The following is a 27,964-nucleotide window of genomic DNA, read 5'->3' as shown; positions in this document are numbered from 1 at the left end:
GTAGCAGAGAGATACCAGCTCGTGCTGAATAGTAAAACTCAGTAGATCTATGCACCAATGGTTGCCTTCACAACGCTAGATTGAGCGCGGGAAGAGAGACATGCACGATCGAACTATTAAATGCATAGTCAGAAGCCAAAAACAGCCAATCTACTGTGGTATGTGGCGAACGGCGAGAAAAAGCGTGTAGCCATCTGCCATTGCGTCACACAAATCACGAATCATAATATGATATACCCCGAACAGCCCCGAACATAGATGCAACGGCACGGCCTCTCGTCCCTAGGGTGTGTATAATCGATCTGCGACCCTCACAAATGTTGCCATCATTAGATATTTACTATATTCTACTTCAAATGACATATGTATACCGCGGATACTATCAATAGTAAACCTGCATCCAAAAAACATGATATCACTCTGGACGTGATCAAATTGTAGTGGAGAAAATTATTCGTCGTCGCTGTCAGCCTCCCGATTGGTAGCCTCAAGAGTGGCAGCCTCCAACTCTTCCAAGTCCCAACCGATGGAGCTTTTCGCCACCTTGGCCTTTGACATTAACTCTCCTAGTTCTTGGAGTGTTTCGTCGCTTTGAGGAATAGACCGTTCAACAAATGCAGCGTTAAGTGAGATGGTTGAACTAACCTAGCATAACTCTGAACCCATGAACAAAAGTCATCAACCCAAATCTTGCTGTAAACGTAGTACACCTCATGGTGGTCAAGAATTTGCTTCATTTCCAACAGGCACCGAATCAAAAGCCTTTGTCCTTTGCATAGAATGCGCGCCACGTCTTTTTGGCAAGCCTCGGCCAAAGCGAACGAACGATATAGGGGAAAAGCAAGCACTCGTCTATAAGAGGATATAAGAATCTCTGTTACTTCGTCGAGTACAAAGGCCCGGGAGTCTTTGGTTGTGATATTGGGTGGGTCGAGCGCTGAAAAAGCCGGTGTTAAGCTGCAAATCGTCCACGCACTTTCCGGCGTTGGGTCCGATTGAGTTGTCCGCGAATCATATGTGTACGAGAAAAGCAGTGTTATAAGAGTGAGATAAATATTATGAGTCTCTAATGGACTCGCGAGATCTTGAAAAAATATCCGCAATGGGTGAGATTAGATAGTTCGATGATATAAGATTCAAGGCTTACATTCTTTGCGAGGTAAACGCAGCATTGTTTCTTTTTCTTCGTCTGTGTACTGAATATCTTCATTGGAGATGAGCTTTGGAGATACCCAGTCAAGCAGCTCCTGGATATATTCATCATCTGCATAGTCTGCCCTAAACGTCCCGTATGAGCCTTTAAATGTCATATGTCCAAAGTCTTCGCATTTACATATAGTATTCTTCGTCCCACTTGTCATCTTCATGTTGGATCCGGAGTCTCCGTCTTTCACTGGCTGGACAAGATTCGACGTCAGTACCTAGTTCATTGACCTCGTTTTCCGTATGTGTGACATGTCTGAAATATCCGGAATGCAGGTTTAAAAAGCCATAATACTTCTGAACGGAGGTTTCGAGTGAAGGAAGATCTTGAGTAAGTTGTTGGGGCAGCTGCCAATCGTTTTCGACCGCTGAATCCTCGAATGAGTAAGGGTATAATGTCAGACATGGAGTGATTGCCTTCTAGTAATTCGTCTTTGTTTAAAGATAGATTGTCAATCTGTGACACGAGTTTATCTTCATCGTTGTCCTCAGAAGGAAGTGCTTCAATCATCGGTCCTGCTTTGGTCTTACGTGGAGCCAGGAGCCGGGTCAAGAGGTCTAAATCTTGAAATTCTTGACCTTTGTTTTCTTTTGTGAGCGTAATCGTGAGGTACCCCGAGGTAGGATTATAATTTGCGGAGGACGCATCATCTTCCAGAAGCGAATGGGAGAACGTCAGTCGCAGAAAGTATGGATTGACGTGGAGCGAGAGCAGATTGGCGTCGACGTGGATTTCGACGTCCGCGGCCTACTTTGGCATACATCGGGATCTTGAACATCAGTTACGTGAAAAAAGAAGAGGGCGGTTGTAGTGGCATACACGAATAGATGGACAATATACAGAAACGACGACCGATTCGTACGTTTGAGAGCAGGTAAAGCGAGGCGTGATCATTGTGGTGGTGTACAAGGGTATACCGCGCCCGACGACTCGAATCTCGATCAGCGCTCAGGCCTCAGGCTCCGAACGTCAAGAAGTGAACTGAGACAAGTACACGGAAGCTGGGCAACGAATGAGTTGAGCGAGCGAGTCGAAATCTACGCAAGGGGGCGGGCGTCCAAGGATTTCGGTAATCCAGCTATTCTGCGTATTTGGAGACCTTATTAGCTGAATATCTCTAGCCATTGATGCTTAGGTAATGTCACGGCGAGACTTGAGCTTGATCCTGAAATGGTAACTAACTACTGTACGATTTTACGATTTTGCAGCGACTTGAATTACCTGGGGTGAATCTGTTAGGCTAGTACTTTAAGAGGAGAGGGCAGCCCACTGTCACTTAACACCGTCCAAATCTGCGGCAATAGGTGTGAAGCTGAGAGCAATCTATAAATTGCCAGTCTCAGGCTGGCAATCAACCATCCGAGATATAACCGTCGCTTTTTGGACCCATGGTGGCATCATATTGTTGAATTTACGATTACATTTGGACAAGCGGTCGGTTAACACTTTTACATCCTGTCTCGTGAAGTTCGCGTTTGCGCCACAAACAAGACACTCATTACATGGCTGGTATGGAACCAGTATGCTTTTTATTGACCCCAATGGCACAAGCTCAAGGAGGGCCAGCGCTTCTTGTTCCTCCCATCGTGTTAACTCTCGGGCCGGCCATTAGCAGTCGGAAGCACAGTGGGAGAGAATTTCTACAAGTAACCTATGACATCGGAGAAGACAAACAATCTGATTAGAGATGTACACTCGTATGGGCTACTATCTCTGAACTGCAATCAGGCCGCGGACAAGGACTGGTCAGCAGTTCCTCCAAGTACGGTAATTCCCACGGCATATTTCTCAAATTCAGAGCAGGCTCACTGAAATCCCCGGATACCTGTCTCCTGGGCAAAGTTCAGTTGACTCCTCAGTTAAGATCAAATAAACTTAAGTGCCAGACTTCCAGCCAGTGGCCCATGAACTGGTCCTACTACTACGTTGAGTAGTAGAAATTTGTGAAACGTTCCGAAAGCACTACTTTCGATCACAACTCCGATCTGTCGGCTGCCTTTATCATTTCTATGCCTCTCGACCGTCAGTATTAAAAGCCATATCTTTCACCTCTAAGCACATCAACTCAACATTATGGACCCTCAGGTGTGTTTCCAACTTATTTTCTTGTGCTACATGTCGCTCATCGGCTACCAAGAAACTCCCTGCATCGCCATCTTACGAAACCGTCGAGCAATTGATTGTTCATGAAAAGAAAGGAAACTGCGTCCCAGTCTATGTTCAGCTCCCTGCAGACCTGGTTACACCATGTATGGCGTATCTACGGATTGCCAAGGACTCAAAGTATAGCTTTCTCCTTGAGTCAGTCATCAGTGGAGAGAACGTGGCCCGTTATAGTTTCATCGGTGCAGGTGATTCATAATTTAATATTTACCAGCCCGGTATATTGAATACAGTGTGCTGGTAGACCCTCTCAAGATCGTAAAGACAGGCCCCAACGAAGAATACACCGGCGATCCTATGCTTGCTTTACAGAAAGAACTTTCTCTTCACCAGTACGTCAAGATACCAGAGGTACCAACTTTCACCGGCGGGGCCATTGGCTATGTTGCCTATGATTGCATCCAACACTTCGAGCCCAGGACGAAAACAGAGCTCCATGATTCCTTGCGTATCCCTGAAGCTGTATTTATGCTCGTTGATACTCTTCTCATTTACGACCATCTCTTTCAGAATATCAAGATCGTTTCTCACGTATTTAGTCCCAAAACCTCTCCAACTGGAAACCTTGCATTCATCTACAAAACTGCAGTTGCCAAAGCTCGTCGTTTGGCTAAAGTTCTTCTCAGCGCTACAACGCCCGAGCCTCACCAACCGCCCATTACAACACTCGAGACCGAAGGTGTTTCCAATGTCGGGAAAGCTGGCTACGAAAAATTTGTGACAAAGCTAAAGGAGCATATAGTTGCTGGGGACATTATCCAAGCAGTTCCTTCTCAGCGGATAGCTCGCAAGACAGATCTACATCCTTTCAATGCGTATCGACACCTTCGCCAAGTTAATCCTTCGCCATATATGTTCTTCATCGACTTCGGCGACTTCCAAATCGTCGGTGCAAGCCCAGAAACCATGTGTAAAGTCGAGAAGAACGTAGTTTTCAACCATGCTATCGCTGGAACTGTAAAACGAGGCAGAACACCTGAAGGTATCCCTACTCAGGATTGCACGATTGATGGATTTGACTGACATGTTATTGTAGAGGACGAGAGATTGGGGGCCGAGCTCCTAGCCTCAGAAAAGGATCGGGCAGAACACATCATGCTTGTCGATCTTGCACGAAATGATGTCAATCGCGTCTGTCAGCCCAAGACCGTCAAGGTTGATCACTTAATGCAAGTTCAAAAGTTCAGCCATGTCATTCATTTGACATCTCAAGTTTCTGGTCTCTTGAGGGAGGGAAAAACGAGGTGCGCATCTTTCTCATCGACTCGACATTTTAGTGATGCAAAGACTCGCGATCTTCAGATTTGATGCTTTCAGATCTATCTTCCCCGCCGGGACAGTGTCTGGCGCTCCAAAAATCAAAGCTGTTGAGATTGTTTACTCGCTGGAAAAAGAGAGACGCGGTGTTTACGCTGGAGCTGTGGGCCGCTTTGACTTTGCAGACGATGAGATGGATACTTGTATTGCCATCCGCACCATGGTTTTCAAAGCCGGCACTGCGTACCTACAGGCAGGTGGTGGTATCGTCTTCGACAGTGTTGAAGAAGATGAGTATATGGAGACCATCAACAAACTCAAGGGAAGCACCTACGCACTTAAGCAAGCAGAAGGTAAAAAATAATTATATGATGATTACTCCCACACGGACTGATCCTTGCTATTCACTAGAACACTGGCACCAAATCCAGCAGAATCAGTCGCAAAACACAGTAGCGTAATATCTAGGTTTAGAAATAGTTATGTATCATTATGCGCCTAGACGATATGACGCCTGAGTCTTTGCATTTTTCTGTGATGCTCGGCGACTTTCTCTGCTTCCGCATCGGCAATAGCAGCACCCTCCCGACCAGCAATGCTCAGTACCCCGGCAATTAGTTCTGCTGTCCTCGTGTTCTCGTCGTTGGCTGGAATTGGATACATGACAATTCGTGGATCAACATTAGAGTCCACAATGCCAATGGTAGGCACATGTTCCATCGCACACTCCCGGATGGCACTCATGTTTTTCATGGGATTGAGAATGATGACCAGGTCAGGAATGATTTTGAGTTTATTGACATCACTTCCAAAGAAGTGTTGTCGGTTGGTTAATGTACCCGGGAGCCAGCGGTCACCAACCGAATAGCCTTGATTTCCAAGACGTCGGGCAGCTTTCTGGACGACAGGCTGCAAATCAGGTCGGGTTCCAATGAACACGATTGAACCCCGACTTTTAGCAACGGCGCGAACAAGGTTGGCGGCACGTCGGAGGAGGGGAAGTGTTTGGTCAAGGTCAATGATAGTGATGCCCGCACGAGTACCGTAGGCATAGGGAATGAAGTTGGGGTTCATTCGTGTTGATGCATGACCAAAATGGGCACCAGAGGCCAAAAGTGCCGAAAGCGTCGCTTCTGCTTTAGGCCTATGTAGAGTATCCCTGGGCTTGAAAGCGGTGTCTGGTATCTGTTCAGACCCATGCTGCGATAACTGGTTGACTAGAAGTATGATGAGCGTGCGGTATGAGGCGAAGGATAGGGCTACACACTTAACAGGCTGGCTTGTGCCCTGCGCGTCGTGTGTTCTGTCCAGTCTTTGACTGTCTCTAGGCGACGCGGAGCCTCTGTTGCCAAAGAGCGTATCTTGTGTGGATTAATGGGTTTTTGTAGAGGATTTGGAGAACATCGCAAGGCAGCAGCAAGGGACACTCGGAACGGCTGGGAGGACATGGAGTTGGATAGGCTTGTGGCTGTGTATATTTCAAGAGCGACTGCTTACCTCACCCATCGATTTTTTTTTTCGGTCACATCTTCACCTCTATCCACCAACTCGTAAAAATGTCTGCAGAGGACGTCTATGAAGGCGCTGTCGGTATTGATCTCGGAACCACCTACTCGTCAGTAATTCAGTTGATGGCGGTCATGATCGACTATCTCATTGAGCGTTATTCATTTAGCTGCGTTGGTGTTTGGCAAAATGACCGTGTTGAAATCATTGCAAATGACCGTCCGTCTTCTTTTCTACGGTTTGTACCGTGGATATCAATTTAATTTTCCGTTCATCATGCAGAGGGTAACCGTACAACGCCATCATACGTCGCTTTCTCTGCAGAAGAGCGCTTGATTGGCGATGCCGCCAAGAATCAGGCAGCAATGAACCCCAAAAATACTGTCTTCGATGCGAAGCGTTTGATCGGCCGTCGCTATGAGTGAGCGTCATTCTCCTCACAGTGAGATATCATTTCTGAATTGTTTCCCAGCGACCCCGATGTGAAAAAGGTTCGCTGGTCATCCACACTCCGACGCGTCAAATTTCTGAACTTGCACAGGATATGACCCACTGGCCTTTCCAGGTAGTCGAGAAAGACGGATCTCCTCTGATCAAAGTCAACTACCTTAGCGAAGAGAAAACTTTCAGCCCACAAGAAATTTCTGCCATGGTTCTCACCAAAATGAAGGAGATCTCCGAAGCCAAACTCGGTAAGACCGTCCAGAAGGCCGTTGTCACGTGCGTAACTTTGTTTCCCCCACGAGGCTATCTATTCTTACTTTCGCGTGCAGCGTCCCCGCATATTTCAACGACTCACAGCGTCTTGCGACCAAGGATGCTGGCACCATCGCTGGTCTCGATGTTCTCCGTATCATCAATGAACCCACAGCGGCCGCCATTGCTTACGGTCTCGATCGTCAATCCAAGGAGGAGAAAAACGTCCTTATCTTCGATCTCGGAGGAGGAACTTTCGATGTTTCACTGCTCAATATTAATGGTGGTGTTTTCGCTGTAAAGGCAACTGCCGGTGACACTCATCTTGGTGGTGAGGATTTTGACAATGCGCTTCTCGAACACTTCAAGAACGAGTTCAAGAAGAAGACCAAGTTTGATATCTCTGATGATGCTCGCGCTCTCAGGCGTCTCAGGTCTGCCTGCGAGCGTGCCAAGAGGACTCTCTCCAGTGTCACACAGACTATGGTCGAGGTTGACTCCCTGTATCAGGTCCGTTAACGATTTGCTTATACAGGTGTCAACAGCCAGCTGATGATCTAATTAGGGCGAAGACTTCTCTGCTAGCATCACCCGTGCTCGTTTCGAGGAGATTAACGCTGTCCTCTTCAAGTCTACCCTTGAACCCGTTGAGAAGGTCTTGAAGGATGCTAAGATGGCACGTGAGAAGGTTGATGACATCGTCCTTGTCGGTGGTTCCACCCGTATACCTAAGGTCCAAGCCCTTGTCTCTGAGTACTTCGGTGGTCGTCAACTCAACAAGTCTATCAACCCCGATGAGGCTGTTGCTTATGGTGCTGCCGTTCAGGCTGCTGTCCTTACTGGCCAGACCTCTGAACAAACCAAGGACCTCCTCCTCCTTGACGTTGCTCCCTTATCCCTCGGTGTCGCCATGCAGGGTGACGTCTTCGGTGTTGTCGTTCCTCGTAACACTCCCATTCCCACCAACAAATCTCGTGTCTTTACCACTGTCGAGGACAACCAGACGACAGTCACCTTCCCCGTCTACGAGGGTGAGCGTACCCAATGTCGTGACAACCGTCTTCTCGGAGAATTCGAGCTCACTGGCATCCCCCCTATGCCCCGTGGCCAGGCTGAGCTCGTCACCACCTTCGAGGTTGATGCAAACGGTCTTTTGAAGGTCACTGCTCAGGACCGCACCTCTGGTCGCAAGGCTTCTATCAGTGAGTGAAAGGCTATGTATGATGCTGAAATGATCAATATTCTGATGTGATCCATAGGCATTACCAACTCCGTTGGTCGTCTTTCCTCCGTTGAGATCGAACAGATGATCAAGGATGCCGAACAATTCAAGCAGGCAGACAAGGATTTCACTGCGCGTCATGAGGCCAAGTCTGACCTTGAAGCTTATATCCACCAGGTTGAGAGCACGATCACTTCACCTGAGATTGGTATGAAGCTCAAGCGTGGAGCCAAGTCGCAAGTTGAGTCTGAGCTGGCTCGTGCTCTCGAGAAATTGGAGATCGAGGATTCAACGGCTGATGAACTCAAGAAAGCTCAGCTTGGTATCAAGCGTGCTCTTCAAAAAGCCACTGCTGGCATTCGGTGAACAAACTAAATGTTGGGTTCATTCACCTTTCTCTTTGGTTTCCTGTCATTCTGCTTTTCACCGTATAAGCTCAAGTGTAGACTTCCTCTTACCTTTTACCCCCCTTCGTACTACCATCTCTCCTGCTTGCACTCATGCTTATGATAATGTCATGTTCGTCATCTCTTGCATCATAAAAATTGGAAGCATCACACTGGTCGCCTTTCCTTACGCCTGGCAATGCTGTATTATCTTATAGACCAGTCGATATGAAGGTGTTGACAACACAGACGATGCCGAACGTTTATGGCACACTTAGAGTGAGATTCTAACGGTATATATATACACACAAGTGCATGCCTATGAGGTGACAGCCTTATTTACTCGAGTAGCAATCTCAAGCACCCAAAGTTCCTCGTCAGAACCATCGCAGAGGGCCTTGTCGGCTTCTGCGAATACCAGGGCACACTCCGACTTTTGTTTGCTATTCAATACAGGATGAAGCGCTACGATGTCATGGAGCTATTTGAGGCAACTTTAGAATCTGAAAAAGAGGCAGGGGATGTTGCACTCACTTGTATAAGAATCTGTGTTGCAGAATATCCTTCTCGGATGATTGCCTTGACATTTTTCTGAATAGCAGTGAAATTTGACTTCTTGAACTCTTCGTCCACGTTCATATCTCCATCGTCAATTTCAATTCCTATAGTCCTCGCAAACTGATTTATGACGGTATCAGGTACAACACCTGCAATTTCTTGGATGTCATAAGGTCGGAGATTTTCTGGGCTTTCGGAAGAGGAAGAGAGACGGGAAGCAGATTGGAGATAGGTTATGGCACGACGGAGGTCACCATTTGAAACAGTGATGAGAGCGTCGATCACAGAGGTATCGACGTCTATCTGTTCTTCTTTGGCGATATATGTTAAACGACTTGTAGCTGATTCAGAGTCAAGAGGCGTGAAACGAAATTTGGAGCATCGGGATGCGAGAGGTTCTATGATCCTGTTCAAAATCGACATGAGAACCAAGGGTGGTGCAGGGAAGGGAGGCAATAGTCAAACCTTGTAACGTAGTTGCATACAAGACAGAAACGCGTTATGCGAGCATAAGTTTCCATTATCCGCCGAAGTGCACCTTGAGCGTCTTGTGTCATTGAATCTGCTTCATCGAGAATAATAATCTTGTAGGGAGGGCATGGATATGTTTTGCCATCTGAAGCGACGGCTTGAGCTCGAGGAGTTTGACGTGCAAAGTTTTTGATTTTCTCTCGAACGATGCTGATACCTCGTTCGTCTGAAGCATTTAGTTCGAGTACCCTGTTTTTGAAATTGTCGGGTCTGGTTGCCCAAGTATGTATGCATGAGTTGAAATGATGATGATTGAGGATGGGTGAGTTACCCGAAGAGTTGTCTCGCCAAGGCTAAGATGGTCGAAGTCTTGCCCGTTCCAGGAGGGCCATAGAAAAGCATATGAGGGAGCTGACGGACATGTGAGGGAAGCGAGTATATAATAGATCCCGTAAGATTACATTCGTTGAAGTCAGTGTTTTGCGTAGCACTGCGATGGTATGTTCCTGAGCGGACACATCCTCGATCGTTTTTGGTCGACTAGAAGTGGGCGTCAGATTGGACCGCTAAATAAGAAACGGCAGACATACTACTTCTCGACCCAAGGTTGTAGTTCTGCATCCACGGTATGTTTAACAGAAGCCTTTTGGGCTGCTTTTGAGGTGAAGAAACTGGCGGCCATGGCTGATGAAATTACAAGTGTGACAAGCGCGTCGGTAATAGATGTGACAGTCGCGTCTGCTCATTCCCACCTCGTTGCAATCCTCAAGCTGCTCGGCCATGGCAGACGCAAATGCCCCACCAGGTCTGTTTTCTTTCTTTCTTATGCGCACATGCCACCAATCGTGATCCCTGTTGCAGCTCTATCCCAGAATCTAGACAGTAAGACGCGTCGTTTTTCGCAGTCCTGGGGCCTCAATTCAACAATCTGCTAGATAAGAATACCATTATTGAGCTGAAGAATGGGAAAGTCATCTTTAAGCAGAGACCAATGTCTCTGGAGAAGCTGTCAGAAACTTTGCAGGGTACGATCTGTTACCATTGTCCCCCTGATGGCCATTACATTGACGCCTTGAAAGAAATCGTAAAGTTTAGGGGGATGGTCGAGCAGCGGATCCAGAACCAGGAGCCACCCTTACAATCCATCCCCCAAGAATATCTGTCACTGATAGCGAAACTCGGGCATGAAAGGTGAGTATTCTACGGGTCAGATATACAGTTTATTGATATTAGTGGTTCTTTCAGCGACAAGACACTCGCGGCCCTCACAAAGCATATGCAACAAGAACTAATACCCCCTCAAGAAGGGGATGAAGATTCTATGCTTGCTTCCGCCAAATCAGTCCTACCACTCGGCGTCGTGGAGCAGGCTATTAAGTCCGTGCTGCATCGCAATAATTATGGGCTTGAAGCATCCACCGGTTTGAGAACACCCGCAGCTGTATGCGTTTGGAGATGGGAGATTGATGAGAATTACAAAATTTCGCTACCAAAAAGTGTGCAGGAGAAGGTGGAGACTCGTCTGCAAGAAAGAATACAGGTGTGTACATCATTGTTGTTCGTCCCCTTAAAACTACTTATCTGTCCCAGGCGAAAGACTATCTGAGGCAAAGATTTCAAGCTCTCACTCAATCAGAACAAATTGCTATTCTTGATCCAAAGGGCTCCAGTCGTGGTGTACCTAAAAATGCGTCGAGCAAACAAGCCGATTTGATTCAGGATAACAAATCTGATAATGGAAACGCAAGCACGCCTATGAAACCAACGAAGAGTCCTGATGGTGAACATCAGCAGGATAAGGCCTCCCAGAGTGGACCAGGGCGGTCGAAAAAACCTAAAGATCCAGAAAAAAGTGCAAAGGTACGTCATTAAATCCCTTTGATTTCTACATCGTGTTCACCACCTACAAGGAGAAAGAAAGGCAAGAGAGGAAAGCAGCAAAAACAGAGAAAGAAATGAAGGCGAAGAATGCAGAGAACAAATCGCGGAACCTCATAACTAACTTTTTTTCCAAACCAAAGGCACCCGCTACATCAATCGTTAAAGTGGGGGAATCGAGCACAGGACGCTCTCGCCCTCAGACAGATTTCGAGAGAACGTTCAAACCGTTCCTTCTCAAGAAGGGCTCTACCCTTGCGTCACTCAACTGGTTCAGGGAGCCAGGAACGCGGAAGGGGAAGGGGATGGCTAGTAACAGTGACCCCCGTACAATCGTTATCGATTTGGAAGAAGGGACTGAGATGGACAATGATGTTGTCATGCTTGACACGGCAAAGCCTTCCTCAGACATCGGTACCATGACGCCACAAGGTATGTGCTAATATTGCATCACCTCTCAAGTCCCCCAGTCTAATGTTTTCATTAGAACGGCTACGCAACACTCTTACCTCATTAGATCCATCGCTTCATCCCTTAAGACTTTCGCGACCGAAACGATCGGGTCCGGAATTCTTGTTCAAAACTCATATTCCCTACTCTGTCAAAGATACTATTACAAAGCTATCCGAGGTCGAAGTTACAGGTGATGACGATGCAGTCCGCCTTCTGCTTAAACAATTGCAGAACCGGGACCTATTCCCAGCCAAGGTATTAATTTACCATGAGGATGCACGACCAGGGTACTTTGGAACATGGACGCGCAGTTCGAAAATTATAGGTCCTCGAAGGCCATTCGCCAAAGACGTTGTCGAATTCGATTATGGATATGACAGTGGTGAAGAATGGGCGGAGGAACCTATGGGAGATGGTGAGGATGTATTGGATGATGATGACGAAGAAGCAGGCTCAGAGTCGGGTGATTCTGATATTGAGAGTTGGTTGGTGGATGACGATGAAGATCCAGACATGAACACTCAAGATACCAGGGATTTATCCCCTACTATCATCCCTGGTTATCCGGATATGCCCCCTCCCCCACCACCACCACCAAAACGCAAAGCTCCTGAAGTAGACCAAAAGGTGAAGAAGCGAAAGGTTGTAGTACCGCTTGTACCGTTCGCAAAGGGGCCATGTTGGGAGACGCGGATCGGAGAATGCGGATATGAACCGTTCAAACAATATCGAATACGAACATTTAATGGTGAGCTGATGACTCATTCACAAGATTCTGCTCTTCCTGATACATTGCATGCGTGATAGATACTCCCTTCCCGATTGACCCGTTTTCATTCGTGTCAACGTGTGTTGAAGATTATAAAGCAAGCATTAAGGCACCAGCACCCGCGTCGACGGTACTGTCCGTCGCTACCAATAGCCCATTCGTCGTCTCGAGTTTTCCCGACACGGCAACCACAGCTTCAAATTCGTTGAATACTACGAACGTCGTCAAGAAACCTGTTGTGCCACTGAAGAATCCTTTCCCCGACACACACCTTCCATTCCTCCTCACGAAGATATCCGAGTTGCAAATGCCCAGTTTCGTGCTACTGGTAGAAACGATATATCAGGAATTGAAAGTACATAAAGTGAAAAAGGTCGCTATAGAAGCTAAAATTAGAGAAGTTGGGGAGAAATGTAAAGAGAAGAGAGTTTGGATTGTGAAACCTGCTCTTCAGGTACGATGAACACAGTCCGTATATGAATCTCGTGCTACTGGCCTTTATACTGATGCGACTTTTGGCTAGGCGTCATTGAAGCCTAGGATAGGGCATTAACAAACCTGGGACTGGCTAGCCCTGGTTGTACCGTACTGTAATCATTAATGATCTTTCAGTGATACGTTTTCTTGCATATATTATATTATTGCCAGACCCCAAAACTACTGTTGAAATGGAACCTCACATTGAGATTGCCATATGCCACAGTTCTTATCGTGAATGTCCCATTGTTGCTTGGCACCATCAAGAAATCCACAAAACCTCGCGGCACGACCAAGACACTCGCCATAAGTCTGGCTCCCATCTGTGTCGATTTCATGGGTCTAGTCGCCGAAGTAGAGGTTAATCGCGTGCGTGAAATTGGCGCGGACGCGACGCGTTGGAGCACGTGATCTTTGAGTTTACTTCCCCAACCTTCATCATCAGGTACTATCACCTAACAAATGTCTATCGATGTGCAAGAAGCCATGTGAGATCTAGTTTCCCTCATGGAAAGCATTTATTAATCGATTACTTAGCAAAGCTATTCGCGACATGCGTCCCGTCATTAACCCTGACGAGGACTATCTGACGATCGTGGCTGTCGAACAAACGGTTACGGCCTCTGAAGCCAGAAGAAAAAAAGAGCTTGAAGAGGCGCATGCAAAATTCAAAGGTTTGTCAACTTGAAACCATATTTCAAAGACGCATAAGCTAATCTACTGTATCAAAAAGCGCTGGCCAAGGCACTTGAGGCAGCACGAGTCTCTTCTACGCGTCCCAATACTGTTCCTTCAGCAGAAGCTCATGCTACTACTCTCCATGAACACGATGGTACAAGGTTCTCGCTTATGAAAACTATTCAAGATATGGAGGGTGAGATCGGGAGTAAAGAGGTTGAACTTGCTGCTCTTAAAGAAGAGGCTAGGAAATTAGAAGAATATGATCCTGCTACGGAACATGAGAAGGAGATGGATGGCGACGTGTGCGTTTTAAAGTCAATCTCTTTTATATCTGTATTCAAGGATGCTATGATTGCAGGTTGCGGTTGGACATCTACAAAGCATTGGGTTTCGAGCCTGTACAAGATAAAAACGGATATATAACCAAGATGCTCATTCGTAAGTCTGAGTCCTTGATGCCAGTACCTTCTATCGACGGGTTTTCTAGGCTCGCAATCTGGGGATGTCCATGTTGTTGATTTACCTGCAACGAACGAACCAACTTTCGAAGACATTCAGAAATTGTGGAATATCGCCCGCTCATAATCTGTATGCCTGCTCGGGAAACATCTCTCCGATCTCCAAAACACTCCTCTTCGTCTCCAGTTGCACTCGATTACATGGCAAAGGCGTTCAGCGACTCCACCTTCATTCACTCATTCTCGATCTTGCGGACAGTACATCCAGAACTATTTTTCACTGGAAGTTTATCCTCCCAATGCACAACCGGCGTTATGCGACAAAAACAGCAGATGCGAACGCCAAGCCTCAATAGAAGTATTCGGCCCTCGGGATCTCGCAGCCCAACAGATATACCACGGCTTACTACCGACGGCAAGTATTCTTGACAAGTCCCTCGCCTGCTTCTTTTGGGCGTCTCTGATAGCCCGTTACAGGGAACGAAGATCACTGGCACTTGCCATTTACTCTGCTCATGGACTAGATTTCCCGAGTTGGTGGTCTATATCTATATTTACATCACGTTGCCGCAAAGTGGATCAAATCTGAGGAGTAAACAGTCAATCAAACTTTTGATGCGACGTAAGCGCGCGATGCCTCGTATCTTTCCTTGAAATCAGTGAGAACTCCTCTAGTGCTACAATAACTTACGGCACGCCCTTGAACCCCTCGACGAAGAATAGAGACCCTTTTCGCCTGCCTGAGCACCAGGTGCTAGGGGTTCGGGTTCTACGCAGTTTTGCCCTTGATATGATCAAAGAATACGTCCAAGTTCCACCCTTTAGCGATATAATTTCAGCCAGATAAATCGAAGTGAAAATATGATCCAATCCCGTACAAAATATGCTCATCCACCTCAATCGAACACGGTACATGCAGCCTATTGGTAGCTCTAGTATCTACAAACCACCCGAAATATATGCAACTATATACTGTAGCGGAAGCACCATAAAACCCCAGAGAAAAACTCGTAAAACCCAAAAATACCATAGTGGATGAGACTTCCAACGAACCCAGAAGAAAAAAATAAAAACCCAGGAATTGAGACAAAGTAGAACAACACAAAAAACCCGAAAAAAATAAATTGAAGAAATGAAAAAGATATCAGTAAAGTCACAGGACATGGGTGACTGTCAGCCAAGACGCACACTCGCGCCAATTTTGTGCCGGTTTCTTCTTAGCCGGCGCCTTGAGGCTTGAAGCCCTCAGCAGCGAAAGAGTATTTTTCGCCAAATATCTCGCATGACCCCAGCTTCTCCATTGTAGCCAGATTCGTCGTCAATTCTTTCGTCAACTCCTCCTTCATCCTTTGATTTTCTTCCTCCATTGCAACTGCTTTTCGTGAAAGAGGTGTCTGAACAGGGTAGCGGTAAGGGTACGTCGATTCGACTTTGACCTCATGTATGTTCGAAAACGCCATGATCCAATCGGTTAATTGCCCTATGATGTGATTCTTTAAATCAGGTTTTAGACGCAGGGTCAGAGTCTGTATCAACAGGGTGAAAGACGCGTTCTCCAAAATGTTACTGAACGGTGATTCACCAGCCTCATACACCATAGTGAATCCAACGGTGTCAATATCGTGAAGCCGCTTTTCTACAGGAGCCAACGTACTCCACAGGTGTGCGGGATCGAATGAATGCGCCTCGGTTACTGTAGTAGCGATATGAACTTGTTCGAGATTAGGAGCAACATCAGATGGGTATTGGAGAAAAGTACCCAGAAAGTGGGAGGGTGCAGTCAAAGAACGCAGATGCATAAAGCCAAGGCCCGCCAACTTTGGAAGCTCTGCTGGCAAAGGTTTCAAGTCCCGAATATCAAGTTTCGATAACTGCACATGTCTCTTGACAAACTTGGCGAGGTCAACTAGGGTGCAGGTACTACTACACACAGTGAGCTGCTCGAGTGAAGGGATGGAAAGGTTGTAGAGGAGGGGATCCCAATGAATGCGGTCGTTGGGCGAGGTTGTAAATGATAGATGCATAAGCTGGGATTGAATATTGAAGGAATCGATGGTCCACGAAAGGAAAGGAGGGACAAGGAGAAGTGATAGATGGACATCGAGAGTGACGACCGGCGACGGAGGAGCAACAACGCGTTCAACCTCTCCCTTGTGTCTCTTGCCAGTAAACCTAACCAGCTTATTCATACCGATTTTGGCAGCCACTTTGCTAATTACGGGGGGACCGTTGATGCGAAAGCGGCTAAGGGCCAAGGAATTGTTGTGAAGGTCTCCCTTAACCATTGCCAACAACCGTTCCGACTCCAGTATGCGTACCACACCGGCAACGCGAAACGCGGCAGAGAACAAAGCCTGAAGTTCCTTCGACAAGCCTTTGTATCTCGATGATCTAGCCTCTGCCGTCAGAAACGCAGACTTTTCCTCTTCGGTAACACGCGTCTCGGGGTCAAATCGAAACTCGAGAGTGATCATGCCCACGGAGACGAGTCTTCTCAATATGAGCGTAAAGTTTCTCAGGTTCTCCATAAGGTTCCATTTCGGAAAGATGAAGACAACGGAAATGTGGCCTGTCCTGATGAAAAAGGTGGTAATGCGGAGGATAGCGAGGAGGTCGTAGTCTTCCTCCCTGGTGATGTCGATCATGCCTGTGGACGAGACGTCAACGCCTCTACGGTCGTAATAGATAGCCAGCGATATACGCTGGATACGCTCTGATATTCGAGCGAGACAGAGCAGCTCCCAGGGTTTGAGACGACCAAAGACGTTCTGCAGAACGTTATCGGGAAGGCGAGCGAGGACACCGTCCCGAGAGGTGTCCGGGGTGCCCATGCTATGTCCAGGGGGCGCTGGTGGTGGTGGTAGGAGAAGGAGAAGTAGCGGTGGCCAGTGTGGAAGAGAGGCAAAAGCAACGAAAGACCGCACCCAGTCCCGCTCGCCGCTGACGTGAGAAGCTCGCCCAGCACGCCACATCCTCGCTCGTTCCTCCCTGGACCCTGTTCTACTCTCGCACGACTCGCAGGACCACCCAAAGACCAGGCTGTCTCATTCAAGACCCTGACCTTCCTTGGCCTTCTCCAAACCTTCCAGGCAAATCCATCCTGTCACCAGCCCTACGCGCAATCAATCTCGGGCAGATCGCTACCTGACGAATGTCGTAATCTGCACACCGTATGTTATTTAAAGCAAACAGCAAGCAGCCTCGGCGTCCTCAAATAGCACGTGTACTTGTCTATTCTCACACCGTTTTTAGTATACATGAACGAGTAAATCAGCTTAGAACACGGGTATGCAAGCCCCCAATTCCAGTATAAATATCATCGGCACCACCGATTAAAGTAAAGCTGTATCATTTGTTTCACATATCTTTTAGAAGTCCTCGTTTCCTCACGCGATTAATGGGAGCTCTCCGGACGACTAACGTCAGGACAGAAACCGTCTGACTCGAATGTTACGCGTTAGTACTTCTCCGCGAGAACTGAAATACGCGAAATACGCGTCATCAGCATCTTACTCTGTAACACGAGAAGGCATGGAACAACATACTCAGTGAAGTTAGTGATGTCCAACCAGTGAATGGATGACTGCACCTGCGTCAGTATTCAATACCAACCCTGAGCGCATCCGACTTACCTTCGTTTACCCTCTCCAGTAACAGCATCGTATTGCTCCCAAACGTATCCTGTACGTTCATACTCCTGCAAACAAGCTCATGAGAAACATGCCAAACAATCCTGCAATCCAGAAAAGCGAACCTTCACGACATTATTCACTACATTTTTACGTAAATCGTCATAGATTTCCTTCGCTTTTTGCTGGTATGGCCCCTCTTGAGCCGCGTAGGTCTACAGTAAACGAGCAAACTTCAGTCATCAAAACCCTCATTCCACCCATAACCCTACACTCACATTGTGCAAAGCCCGTAAAGCAAGGTAGTTCATTTGAACCCAAATAGGGCCCTTCCAATAGTTCTCACCTTGCCCGAATTCGGGGTGCGACTTCGACAGACTGCGCAAACCATATTGGGACCACAGTTGCTCAGGGTCACGTAGAACATCAAGGATAGCACCTAAATGAGGAGAGTTGGGGGGGAGTAACTCTAAGAGGAATGGGAATAGAGAGAGGTATCCCGTGTGGCAGACATGGTATGACTCGTCTGAAAAAAAACTTGAATAAGTAAAATCACAAATGTAATAATCTTATCTTACCGTCATCATCTATATTTGCATCACAATACATTTGGTCTTCTTCATTCCAGTGTAAATCTGGAAAAACACAGCGTCAACCTTCATATGCACTAGAAAGTACACATTGACTCACCTTCAATATTGTTCAGAATAGCCTTCTCGATCTCTATATAGGTAATCGCATCCTCTTTCTCTTCAATGAAGTCTGCAATATCCCGCATCGTTCTTGTGAAAAATGCCATCCAAGAAATCAAGTCTAAATGCAACTCTCCCGCATGGGGTGGCCCTCGCGGATAGTCATCCATACCACTGGTGAGTACGTGCATTTCCGATCTTCCACGCCACCTGTACGCTTCTGTACGCGACCGAGCTTTCCTGCCATACTGTTTGATTTGGCCCCGTTGAGTGCGTCTGAACCAGTCATAATGCCTTTTCAAAGGGTTGTAAATCGATTTGAGGAAAGAAAGCGCGAGATCCGGATCATTCAAATATTGACTCTCGACAGTCGAACCGTCGGCGGTAAAAACGTTTTGGGCTGTACCCATTTCGAAGCCCATTCCCAAATCTTCGTTCGAAGGGCCCTCTTTCTTAGCTTTGAGACGCTTGATAAACGCGGTGACAGCCATTGTTAATGTGGGGGGATTGGCATAGTTTGGAACCTGAGTCAGGAATTCTGCTGGAACTTTGCTTCGCGCCTCATCGCCAAGAATTTGTTCACGAGCGACCCAACCGTTGTCATCAATCAGGCCAATCCAAGATTTCAGAATCTCCAAGCTGTCAGGGAAGATGGTAAGGTATGGTTCATGTCAGGGTGAAGAAAAGGGACCTGCCTGAAATCATTATCCCATTGTCCAATATGGAGAAGATGGAAACCCTCATCCCTGCATAGTGTTTAGCTCAAGGCTTCTGATGGAGCTTGGATTACAAAAATACGTACCAGTAGAAACCTCTTGGGAAGAAACTTCGACTTGGTGTGGCAGTCAATAAAGCCTTGGGTTCTGTTAACTTCGCACCCGTCTCGCCCTCATCACCTTCAACTGCATTGTCTTCCTCTTCGTCCCACTCATAAGAAAACTTCTTGTTAATAACAGAATTACCATAGAAATATCCGACGCCGCCAAATAAGTTAGAAGTCACTGCTCTAGAGAATCCTTCAAGTTTGTCTTTGTCTTCAGTAGGAAAGTCTTTAGGATATGGGAAAACATCTGTGAACCTTGCTCTATAAGCGTCAGCAAGAGCAGGGATTCCTTGGTCAAGTGTCGCAGCTATGGGACGATTCAGCACCGACCCAGCTCAATTTCAAGAATAACTTACAGCTCAGTTTCTGTTTGGCACTTGCACTCTCATAGAATACATCAAATTGGAAGGGCCCATCAAACGACTTTTGGAATGCGAACAGGTTGCTCCCAGTATAGACGTCATTCGGCAGTTGGAAGAGCCAAGAGGGGTGAGGCAGTCCTTTCTCAGCTTCCCTGTAGGGTCCGACCAATTCTCGGGCGCGCTCGACCAAGTCCTTTAGGAGGTGCTCTTCACATACACTCAGTCAATGAAACGAAAAAAGAGAGAAAGTCGAGTCGACACACCTCTAGCTTGCCATATGTCCCCAGACGACAATCGGCGTCCGACAAAATGTGTTTTACCATGTCTAGCTTCAAAATCTTCTGCATGTTGACCCGACGTCACGCCCTTGTTGTCGGCATCTGTTAACGAGCGTCTCTTAGCATCATCTTTACCGTACTGTACCAAGAAATCTACCATCGACGATTCTGAGTGTGAACTCATCTAGGTCTGGAGTAGAGCCACTAAGCCTGACAGGTCCGTCGATGCCCTTGAACGATAGTTAGGCAGCAGCTGTTTCTATTCACGGCGCGACATACGTTTTCGTCTTCTTCAGTCTCCATTTCTAAACCACCTAATCCTTCAAGACCAAAGTAGAACAACGTGGATATTTGAGATGGTTTCACTGAAATGATGATTAGCGCAATAATTGAAGCAATCGGTGACTTGGACAAACAGGGATCAATGGGTTCGCCCTTGATACGGGCTGCCCAGCTGCCGCCGTGGTCACCTCCGGCGACTTTTAGAAACTCGGTCGTGAGTTTAACATTGTTTACGCCATCCTTGATCACTTGGACACCGCCTTGCCGAGTATCAAACTCTGTCCAGGTATAAGAGTCCAGTTTATCATTTTGTTCGCAAGCATGACGAGTATCTGGACAAGGGAACTTGTATCAGCAAAAGAAAAGCTCCCATTTATTCATACAGCAACCGACTTTGGATAGAAGTATAATCATGTGTTCCGAACCACATGAGCCCCGTCATTAATGATTGGGGTAGGCGTGGCCGGAGGCCAAAATAGAGATTGGGTCTGTATGGGCCCCATAGAAGGGTATCATTGACCTCTGAAGCCAACGCGGCTGGCACGAGCAGCAGAAGGAGCGCCAGACGCATCCTGTTGAGAGAGGAGCAGCACAGCGCATTTCTGGACGTGGCGGAAACGTAGCATCACGTGACCCATGCACGGATCACTGGCACCGCGTAACTGGGTTGTCCGCCGCAGAAGCGGGCCGTAGCGACGGAGCAGGGTGTGTTTGGGCGGTCTGGCGCCGTGGGTGCAGTGTCCGAGCGCTGCCGCACCGAGGAAAGTTCGCCGCGCAGGGGATGACTCGATAGAGCTATCAAAGGAGAACAAGGCCAAAAAGGGCGCGTGCGAGGCGGTTTGTTGACATTTGTTGTGGAGCCACATCGTGCCCACCGCGCGTGTCTAGCCTCCGTCTTGTCCACCAACTGTTGCCACTCTCCTGAACACCTACTCCTTCTACTTCACACTTATCCACAATGAGGTCCAAATTCAAGGATGAGCACCCTTTCGGTAAGCTTTATCTCGCCGCTCGATGCTCTCTCATCTCGCTCATCTACTAACACTCTCTACTAGAGAAGCGCAAGGCTGAAGCTGAGCGTATCCGACAGAAGTACCCAGATCGCATTCCCGTCTGTATCGTCGTCGCCACATTCAAAATGTGCCCCAACTGAACACAACCCTTATCCAACAGGTCATCTGTGAAAAGGCAGATAGAACGGACATCCCAACTATCGACAAGAAGAAGTATCTAGTGCCTTCTGTTCGTCTCCTTGTCCATTCAGCCTGTGTCCAATCTGACTGTGAGCTTAGGACCTAACTGTTGGTCAATTCGTCTATGTCATCCGGAAACGCATCAAGTTGGCTCCGGAGAAAGCAATCTTCATCTTCGTTGACGAGGTACTACCGCCAACAGCTGCACTCATGAGTGCTATATATGAAGAGCACAAGTAAGCGTTGTCGTCTCTCCCCCTTTCTTACCCGTCATATTGAACATCTTAATTAGGGATGAGGACAATTTCCTTTATGTCAGCTACTCGGGAGAGAATACTTTTGGTCAATCGGGTTGGGTCGAGCTTCCATCAGACGCATGAACTCTGGAACTTTGCGCGATGTTTGAATATATTAACTCGATAATTGGTAACGGCGAAGGTTAGAGTGAGATGTCGTCCATCGTCCATCCTTCCAGTGACTCTAATAGCTCAGAGTTCAGGTTTTCCCGGTGTCATATATCCGTACCCTTCCTTTACTTTCAATCTTGATGATTTTCCCGTATTAGTTTTGTATTTTATTTCTCTTCTGATCCAAGACTCTTTATGCATCTGTACAACACGTTTTATCGCTTCCTGTGAACAGCAGATCCGAGTCATGAGTAAGAAGTAGTCCAAATCTCTGGTCTTGGAGCTGTGCACGATTGTCCATGCTTCCGCTACGCTTGAGCTATATAAGAACGGTCAAAGATAGGCGCCCATTATTGCTATTTAACCTTCGACAGTCCGCCTACAACCTCGGTTCTCCTCTCTTAACTCGGCCCCTCACTTGTCGAGTATCCCTTCCACAATCCCTCCCCTTCCATAACCTCGTTATGGCGTCCCCCCTCACGACGCTCGGATTAACACGAGCGACCCTGCTAAGTAAGTGTCAAGCTAATGAGAACTCGACATTAAATTGACATCATCGCCTTACGAAAATCATTTATATTCTACTTATTTCGCCTTAATTCACTCCTGGAACAGCTGTTATCACGATAACAAATCTCGCCTCAATTCCAATCATGAGCCTTGCGTTGACGTTTGGCAGTGGAGGAGGTGAGTATCAATTGTGGCGGGGATGCGCATATTTTGATCTCTGTCTCTCTAGTATTTCAGGGCATCGTGTTAGGCCTCAATATTCTGGCATGTTCAGTACCCGCTGCGTATTGGTATCACAAGGCCGTTTACCTTGGTGAACGTGTGTACACTCGGAGTACGACTGCGTTCGGTCTTCTCTCCGTCATTGATTTAGGTCAGTTTAATCTACCACTCAATGGTCGTATATGCTAGCATACTCATCGTCTTGTGTTTCTTTCATCCTCCTTAGCTTCGGCCATACTTCTCCTTGTCCGGGATTCCGAACAAGATGGGACGGCGCTCGTCAATGATTTTGCAATGCTGGATAACTCAAGTGGGATAGCGAAAGCCTCTATTGCATTAGCTATGCTATCAGCTTGTTTCTGTGAGCATATATCTATCTGTTCTCAAAGGACAAACACTCATACGCAATTGCACAAATAGCCATTGTGGGCCTGGGTATTGTGTGCTTGGGCCTGGTGTGGCGAAGCCCTCAGGTTGCAGATCCCACCGAAGTTACGGATAACCAACCTCGTCGTCCCTTCATATGCTTCATCCACTCCTCCACTTCCAAATCCGTCGACGACGAAAAATCAAGCGAAATATCCATACAAGAGGATCCGCTCGACAAATGTTGAGAAGAAGTCGATTTCACGAATTTATCATGACACATTGGTCTCAACAGTTAGTATTTATGATAGGATAATGAATAATGTTTTGTACTGTAGCTGTATCGTTTGTTATTTATTCATTGGATTCCCTATTGCCCTTGGGACTTGCTTGAGTCAACGTTTTCTCCAGATCGTCCCAGTCAACGTTTTCATAGAATCCTTCTTCCCAGAGTTGATCAAACTCTTCTCCTTCTTGACTACTGGGTATCACCGTTTGAGACGGGTTTTGACTCGGGTGAAGTGGAACTGGAGGGATGGTAGACGAATCGCCATGATTGCCCGCTTGGACACTATGCGCATCGCTCCCTAGCATATGGGGTTGGATTGGCATTCCCTCGTCAGCCAGACCCTTGACTCCAGAAGCGGTGACAATATAATCGCAAGATTTACGGCTTCCTGCAGAGTTGAATATAACCGTCATCCTGCGTATCAACAAAGGTTCTCCGTCACTAGTTGCGTATTTTGATCTTGACGTTTCCTCGTTTTGCACCTTTTGTCGCTTTTCTCCTTCTCCTTCAGCCTCTTCTTCAATATATCGTCTCCTCCCAGTCCTTGAGAGCATCACTCTAGCATTGACTTGATTCGCCCATACGAGCCCAAGGCTAGCTTCCTTCCTGTCTTCTCCATATACACCATAGCCCCTGTTAAACCATTTGGCTTGTTCCGAGTATATAAGCAAGCCATTTTCATTCTTTCCAGAATCAGGCGTGTTATAGTCGAAAGCGTCTAGAACTTCGTTTAGGACGACGATGGCGATATTGTGGCGTTGAACAAGTTGATGGAGAAGAGCAGATATACGGGTTAATTGTTGAGATCGTTCCACGAGGGAGGCGGTAGTCACTTTATTCGCCACATGGAAGAGTTCTGCTAGAGCATCGATAACCACTAATTTGACTGGTTTGCGAGCAACACTTTGAGATATCGTTTCGATGAAAGTAGGGAGCTGTTTGTCGAGAACGTTCAAGAGGACATGAACTGTTGGAGTTGATATTGTATGTACATCTTCCAATGATGCATCTGAGAGATTGCGCATTTGTTTGATTTGTAGAAGACGAGATGTTTGTAGTTTCGTTGAAGTGGTGAGATAACATGCGGCTCCGCCTAGACCACCTTGTGAGGAATGCAGCTGAACGTAAAGCGATAACTGGAGCGCGAATTGAGTCTTTCCAGCAGCACTATAAGCGTTCTAGTAAGCGGAAACACGTTCTGTAGACCACAAATTCAGAAGACAAGAAATTCACCTTTCTCCGACGATCTCCCAGATCATTCCTGTTCGTAACCCACCAGAGAGCGTGTCGTCTAGGACTGGGTCCCCGAGAGAGAGATGTTCGGTCCCGCCATTGTTTGGATCCTCCAATGTTTGAAACTGGAAAGCCAAGCTGTCACGATTACAGCAGACATCTCTGATGAGTTGGTTGATTTCTGAAGGTTGAGTTCGACATCGTTTGGAAAGTTCTTGTGGAGGTATGAGTACAAGGTCTGCAACTGATGCTACATTTCCTGGTTGTCGGATCAATTTCGTTATTTTGGAAAACAATGATGATGGAGGATCAAGCAAACCTCTACGCAGGATGGCCTTTTGAGAATCAGTCAAGTGAGGTAGAGTAGCGACCAGAATCTTGTCCATTTACATTTGGGGCTTGACGAGGAATGTGACTTGAAGACAAGTCTGCGCGTGACTGCCAGTGGAGTTATCAGCGAGTCCTTCAGAGAACTGAAGTTCAAAGATACTTATATTTAGCCCCTGGATGGGATTTTGCAGGTCATCCAACCTTATACTCTCATCCCGACCATGACGAGCCTGTCGACGCTCTTGACTCTCCCGATAACGTCTAAAGGACTCAGCGAATTGAAGGATTCTGTATCAGAGACCAATGTGCCTCAGAATCGGTCTGCATCTCGTCGCAAAGTGCCCCGGTTGAACACCGACTCTGATGCCGCATCTACTTCCAGGTCCCAAGCTGCTGCCGCGGCAACTCTCTCTGGTTCACAAAAGTCCGGGCCTCTGACCCTCCACCTTGTTGGAGGCAATTTGGGTGGGTCTTAGCAGTACTTTGTCTGGTACACAGTTTCTGATGCCATATGTTCAGTCAATAAGCCACCTTCGGGTGATAAGGAGTTCGCGCTGTTGCGTCGAGCTATTCGCGTCGTTCTCAATCCAGATGAGAACGAGGTTCTGCCCGCCTCGAACTATGCTATTTACTCTGCCTGTCACACCATCGTCAGCATCGTAAAGAAGGGTGAAGGACTGTTTGATGCGTTGCAGATGGAAATGGAGAGATGCGTAGGATCGCTAGTCAGGTCTTGCGTGGAGAGTGATAAGGAGAAGATTGAGTGGCTTGGTTTCTTCGTCACGACTTGTAAATGGTTTGAGACCAAAATCGTAAGAGTTCTTGTCCTCTACGTGGTTGATCTGGAGTGGTTTACAACTCTCCCTCCCTTAGAATCTCCTTGTTTCGTTACTCACGTATTTGGACCAAGAATATATCGCAAGAAACACTAATTTCAAACCCATTCGAGAAACCGCGTACACTATTTTTCAAGAAAGGATCTTTGTAAATCCATCCATAGTCGAAAGGTTGAAGGAAGGCGTAGAAGCATGGCTGACGGCAGAGCGCGACACGAAGTGCGTATCTTTATCATAATCAATGCATCCATGTTCACAACAATTTCGTCCTATTAGATTGCCGCATCCCAGTCGCTCGCACATTCCGCAACTAGTCAATCACCTCGTCGTACACAGTCAATACTCCGAATTCGAAAACCACTACGTGTCTTTCACACGTACTTATTACTTGGAGGAATCTCAGCGACTCTCGGACGTGTATAAGACCAACCCTCAGGCTTTCTTCAGACATGTCCAGAATAGAATTAAAGAGGAAGAAGACAGAAGTAAAGCTGTTTTGCCTGTCGGTAGCTGGGGTTTACTGAGAGAGACGAGCGAGCGAGCATTGTGGCGTGAACGATTGGAATGGCTCGCCAACGAGAGTGAGTTATTTGCCCCGGGATTTATCTCACTATGTAACCATTGCATCTTTAGCTGTGGGTCCATATATGGATGCAAAAGATTTCCAATCCTTGGAAGCAATGTATGAGCTCTTTGGCCGGGTTGATGGTCTCAAGGTTCTCTGTGCTGCTTTCCGTAAATTCATCCGGGTATGCTTTCAAAATTATTCTTGATTAATGTACCAACCTGATTGGCCTGCTCAGACCAGTGTTGAAACCATAGTCACAGATGCAGCGCGTGATGAAGAGCTCGTTAATCGCCTACTTGAACTCAAGCACATCGCCAACGAAACTGTTTCCACATCCTTTTCTGAAACCACGTCATCCTCCCTTTCGTCGTCAAAACGTACCAAACTACCCGACAAGAATTTCGTTTATGGATTAGGGGATTCTTTCACTCTTGGGTTCAAAGCGCGTCGTAACAAACCAGCTGAGATGATTGCGAAGCATCTGGATAAGGCTATGCGGAAAGGTCAAGGAAAGAGCAGTGATGCTGAATTTGATGCAATGTTGGATGACGTGTTAGGTTTGTATCGCTTCTCAGAAGATAAGGATGTCTTTAGGACGTTCTATCATCGGAGTCTGGCCAAGAGACTACTGTTGTCAAAGAGTGCCTCCGATGACTTTGAGGCGAGCATGCTCAAGAATCTCAAAGAAAGTGCGTGTTTCGTAATGGGAAATGACTGTCACTGAAGGTTGTTTTGCAGAATACGATCCCGAGTTTGGCATGGGAGAGGACATGTTCAAAGATCTCGCACTTTCAAGGGAGAGTATGCGAGACTATCACTCCAAATTGGATGTAGATAGTCCCGGACGAAAGTTGAATGTTATGGTCCTACAACGAAGTGCCTGGCCTTTTAGTAAAAATGAGAAAAAGTTTGACCTACCTCCTGACGTGAGGCGAAATCTCACTCCTTGTCTTGATCGTATCTAATGATCGAATTTCTAGATGAAAGAAGAACTTAACAGGTTTACGTTGTACTACAAGACGAAGCACTCGGGTCGTGCACTTTTCTGGGATCATAGCTTAGGAACTGCGACTCTCAAAGCTAGGTTTTCGCCTGGTAATAAAGAGTTGTCCGTCAGTCTGTATCAAGCCGCGGTGTTATTACTTTTCAATCAATCGCCGCAAATTTCATTCCAGGACATTAAAAGTCAAACCGAGATGGGTAAGAATTCTCTTTTATGTTGATTTAATCTTTTACGATATACATGATTAATGAGTTTTCGTTTCTTAAAGATGATGCAGAATTGCGAAGAACTTTGCAGAGTTTAGCTTGTGGAAAGAAGAAAGTGTTGAAAAAGATTCCACCGGGAAAAGATGTGAACGATGATGATGTGTTTAAATTCAATGAATCCTTTGACGATCTTCGAGCAAAAGTCCATATCAACTCTATCCAAGCCAAAGTTTCCGTATGTTCACTCACATTTCTTTTATCTCCGTGTCATTTTGATATGTTTGATTAAATAGCCTGAAGAGTCAAAGAGAACCAACGAAGCTATCGAAGGCGACAGGAAACTTTACCTCGATGCTGCGATTGTACGGATTATGAAGGCTAGCAAGACTATGACATATGAGAAACTGAAGACTGCGACCATTGATGCTGTGAAGAATCATTTCGTGCCGCAAGTGGATATCATCAAACAGAGGGTTGATTCGCTGGTGGAAGGGGATTATCTGGAGAGGGATAAGACTGAAAGGAATGTATTTCATTATGTTGCTTAAGATTGGAT

At 46.8% G+C, this 27,964-nt stretch overlaps 14 protein-coding genes across 14 annotated transcripts; 7 read left to right on the top strand and 7 right to left on the bottom strand.

Annotated features, from left to right (window-relative positions):
- Positions 1 to 450: 450 nt before the first annotated feature.
- On the bottom strand, positions 451 to 2,283 carry AGABI2DRAFT_183517 (hypothetical protein; the record flags this gene model as incomplete). The annotated part of the gene is made up of 6 exons (XM_006458416.1): positions 2,024 to 2,283; positions 1,670 to 1,951; positions 1,334 to 1,578; positions 1,148 to 1,278; positions 646 to 1,084; positions 451 to 589 (listed from the first exon to the last, which is right to left on the bottom strand). Exons 1-6 carry the CDS (start codon positions 2,096 to 2,098, stop codon positions 451 to 453), a joined length of 1,311 nt encoding a protein of 436 aa, XP_006458479.1. The 5' UTR covers positions 2,099 to 2,283.
- Positions 2,284 to 3,191: 908 nt separating this feature from the next.
- Positions 3,192 to 4,988, top strand: AGABI2DRAFT_200137 (hypothetical protein; the record flags this gene model as incomplete). The annotated part of the gene is made up of 5 exons (XM_006458415.1): positions 3,192 to 3,289; positions 3,342 to 3,555; positions 3,612 to 4,349; positions 4,404 to 4,611; positions 4,670 to 4,988. The coding sequence occupies exons 1-5, from the start codon at positions 3,278 to 3,280 to the stop codon at positions 4,986 to 4,988; spliced, it is 1,491 nt and encodes a 496-aa protein (XP_006458478.1). The 5' UTR covers positions 3,192 to 3,277.
- Positions 4,971 to 6,105, bottom strand: AGABI2DRAFT_200133 (hypothetical protein). The gene is made up of 2 exons (XM_006458414.1): positions 5,892 to 6,105; positions 4,971 to 5,841 (listed from the first exon to the last, which is right to left on the bottom strand). Exons 1-2 carry the CDS (start codon positions 6,070 to 6,072, stop codon positions 5,123 to 5,125), a joined length of 900 nt encoding a protein of 299 aa, XP_006458477.1. The 5' UTR covers positions 6,073 to 6,105; the 3' UTR covers positions 4,971 to 5,122.
- A 42-nt stretch (positions 6,106 to 6,147) lies between these two features.
- On the top strand, positions 6,148 to 8,681 carry hspA (heat shock HSP70 protein). Its single transcript, XM_006458751.1, has 8 exons — positions 6,148 to 6,239; positions 6,300 to 6,349; positions 6,413 to 6,551; positions 6,603 to 6,621; positions 6,672 to 6,850; positions 6,904 to 7,336; positions 7,392 to 8,028; positions 8,086 to 8,681. Exons 1-8 carry the CDS (start codon positions 6,181 to 6,183, stop codon positions 8,412 to 8,414), a joined length of 1,845 nt encoding a protein of 614 aa, XP_006458814.1. The 5' UTR covers positions 6,148 to 6,180; the 3' UTR covers positions 8,415 to 8,681.
- A 72-nt stretch (positions 8,682 to 8,753) lies between these two features.
- AGABI2DRAFT_200125 (hypothetical protein) lies at positions 8,754 to 10,148 on the bottom strand (the record flags this gene model as incomplete). The annotated part of the gene is made up of 7 exons (XM_006458413.1): positions 10,054 to 10,148; positions 9,925 to 10,003; positions 9,795 to 9,874; positions 9,458 to 9,733; positions 9,125 to 9,398; positions 8,969 to 9,055; positions 8,754 to 8,915 (listed from the first exon to the last, which is right to left on the bottom strand). The coding sequence occupies exons 1-7, from the start codon at positions 10,143 to 10,145 to the stop codon at positions 8,754 to 8,756; spliced, it is 1,050 nt and encodes a 349-aa protein (XP_006458476.1). The 5' UTR covers positions 10,146 to 10,148.
- Positions 10,149 to 10,258: 110 nt separating this feature from the next.
- Positions 10,259 to 13,026, top strand: AGABI2DRAFT_183511 (hypothetical protein; the record flags this gene model as incomplete). Its single annotated transcript, XM_006458412.1, has 10 exons — positions 10,259 to 10,268; positions 10,325 to 10,345; positions 10,399 to 10,488; positions 10,543 to 10,654; positions 10,709 to 11,003; positions 11,054 to 11,140; positions 11,183 to 11,323; positions 11,374 to 11,773; positions 11,829 to 12,542; positions 12,602 to 13,026. Exons 3-10 carry the CDS (start codon positions 10,455 to 10,457, stop codon positions 13,024 to 13,026), a joined length of 2,208 nt encoding a protein of 735 aa, XP_006458475.1. The 5' UTR covers positions 10,259 to 10,268; positions 10,325 to 10,345; positions 10,399 to 10,454.
- A 432-nt stretch (positions 13,027 to 13,458) lies between these two features.
- On the top strand, positions 13,459 to 14,823 carry AGABI2DRAFT_190757 (hypothetical protein). Its single transcript, XM_006458411.1, has 6 exons — positions 13,459 to 13,528; positions 13,578 to 13,714; positions 13,774 to 14,023; positions 14,080 to 14,159; positions 14,209 to 14,594; positions 14,657 to 14,823. The coding sequence occupies exons 1-5, from the start codon at positions 13,503 to 13,505 to the stop codon at positions 14,304 to 14,306; spliced, it is 591 nt and encodes a 196-aa protein (XP_006458474.1). The 5' UTR covers positions 13,459 to 13,502; the 3' UTR covers positions 14,307 to 14,594; positions 14,657 to 14,823.
- A 506-nt stretch (positions 14,824 to 15,329) lies between these two features.
- Positions 15,330 to 16,706, bottom strand: AGABI2DRAFT_134207 (hypothetical protein). Its single transcript, XM_006458410.1, has one exon. It carries the CDS (start codon positions 16,462 to 16,464, stop codon positions 15,397 to 15,399), a length of 1,068 nt encoding a protein of 355 aa, XP_006458473.1. The 5' UTR covers positions 16,465 to 16,706; the 3' UTR covers positions 15,330 to 15,396.
- A 733-nt stretch (positions 16,707 to 17,439) lies between these two features.
- Positions 17,440 to 20,266, bottom strand: AGABI2DRAFT_217075 (hypothetical protein; the record flags this gene model as incomplete). The annotated part of the gene is made up of 13 exons (XM_006458409.1): positions 17,440 to 17,656; positions 17,725 to 17,762; positions 17,812 to 17,876; positions 17,934 to 18,023; positions 18,087 to 18,334; positions 18,387 to 18,443; positions 18,499 to 19,139; positions 19,196 to 19,246; positions 19,303 to 19,630; positions 19,680 to 19,892; positions 19,949 to 20,065; positions 20,121 to 20,193; positions 20,243 to 20,266. 13 exons carry the CDS (start codon positions 20,264 to 20,266, stop codon positions 17,637 to 17,639), a joined length of 1,965 nt encoding a protein of 654 aa, XP_006458472.1. The 3' UTR covers positions 17,440 to 17,636.
- Positions 20,267 to 21,104: 838 nt separating this feature from the next.
- On the top strand, positions 21,105 to 22,072 carry AGABI2DRAFT_190754 (hypothetical protein). The gene is made up of 6 exons (XM_006458408.1): positions 21,105 to 21,237; positions 21,301 to 21,356; positions 21,419 to 21,487; positions 21,538 to 21,674; positions 21,731 to 21,876; positions 21,926 to 22,072. The coding sequence occupies exons 1-5, from the start codon at positions 21,204 to 21,206 to the stop codon at positions 21,816 to 21,818; spliced, it is 384 nt and encodes a 127-aa protein (XP_006458471.1). The 5' UTR covers positions 21,105 to 21,203; the 3' UTR covers positions 21,819 to 21,876; positions 21,926 to 22,072.
- A 137-nt stretch (positions 22,073 to 22,209) lies between these two features.
- AGABI2DRAFT_176796 (hypothetical protein) lies at positions 22,210 to 23,318 on the top strand. Its single transcript, XM_006458407.1, has 5 exons — positions 22,210 to 22,358; positions 22,461 to 22,532; positions 22,585 to 22,728; positions 22,804 to 22,938; positions 22,998 to 23,318. The coding sequence occupies exons 1-5, from the start codon at positions 22,310 to 22,312 to the stop codon at positions 23,189 to 23,191; spliced, it is 594 nt and encodes a 197-aa protein (XP_006458470.1). The 5' UTR covers positions 22,210 to 22,309; the 3' UTR covers positions 23,192 to 23,318.
- On the bottom strand, positions 23,298 to 24,343 carry AGABI2DRAFT_200113 (hypothetical protein; the record flags this gene model as incomplete). Its single annotated transcript, XM_006458406.1, has 1 exon — positions 23,298 to 24,343. The coding sequence occupies exon 1, from the start codon at positions 24,255 to 24,257 to the stop codon at positions 23,298 to 23,300; it is 960 nt and encodes a 319-aa protein (XP_006458469.1). The 5' UTR covers positions 24,258 to 24,343.
- A 122-nt stretch (positions 24,344 to 24,465) lies between these two features.
- Positions 24,466 to 24,881, bottom strand: AGABI2DRAFT_217068 (hypothetical protein; the record flags this gene model as incomplete). Its single annotated transcript, XM_006458405.1, has 2 exons — positions 24,785 to 24,881; positions 24,466 to 24,724 (listed from the first exon to the last, which is right to left on the bottom strand). Coding segments are annotated over exons 1-2 (324 nt in total), but the record flags the coding sequence as incomplete, so codon positions are not given.
- A 934-nt stretch (positions 24,882 to 25,815) lies between these two features.
- On the top strand, positions 25,816 to 27,957 carry AGABI2DRAFT_217067 (hypothetical protein). The gene is made up of 8 exons (XM_006458404.1): positions 25,816 to 25,850; positions 25,908 to 26,212; positions 26,265 to 26,380; positions 26,435 to 26,888; positions 26,938 to 27,125; positions 27,180 to 27,399; positions 27,471 to 27,643; positions 27,702 to 27,957. The coding sequence occupies exons 3-8, from the start codon at positions 26,279 to 26,281 to the stop codon at positions 27,954 to 27,956; spliced, it is 1,392 nt and encodes a 463-aa protein (XP_006458467.1). The 5' UTR covers positions 25,816 to 25,850; positions 25,908 to 26,212; positions 26,265 to 26,278; the 3' UTR covers position 27,957.
- Positions 27,958 to 27,964: the final 7 nt, after the last annotated feature.

The sequence above is a fragment of the Agaricus bisporus genome (assembly GCF_000300575.1).
Source record: "Agaricus bisporus var. bisporus H97 unplaced genomic scaffold AGABI2scaffold_2, whole genome shotgun sequence".
Classification (NCBI taxonomy): Eukaryota; Fungi; Basidiomycota; class Agaricomycetes; order Agaricales; family Agaricaceae; genus Agaricus; species Agaricus bisporus.
Note: the sequence above shows the minus strand (reverse complement) of the source record. Positions and strands in the feature narration are given on the sequence as shown.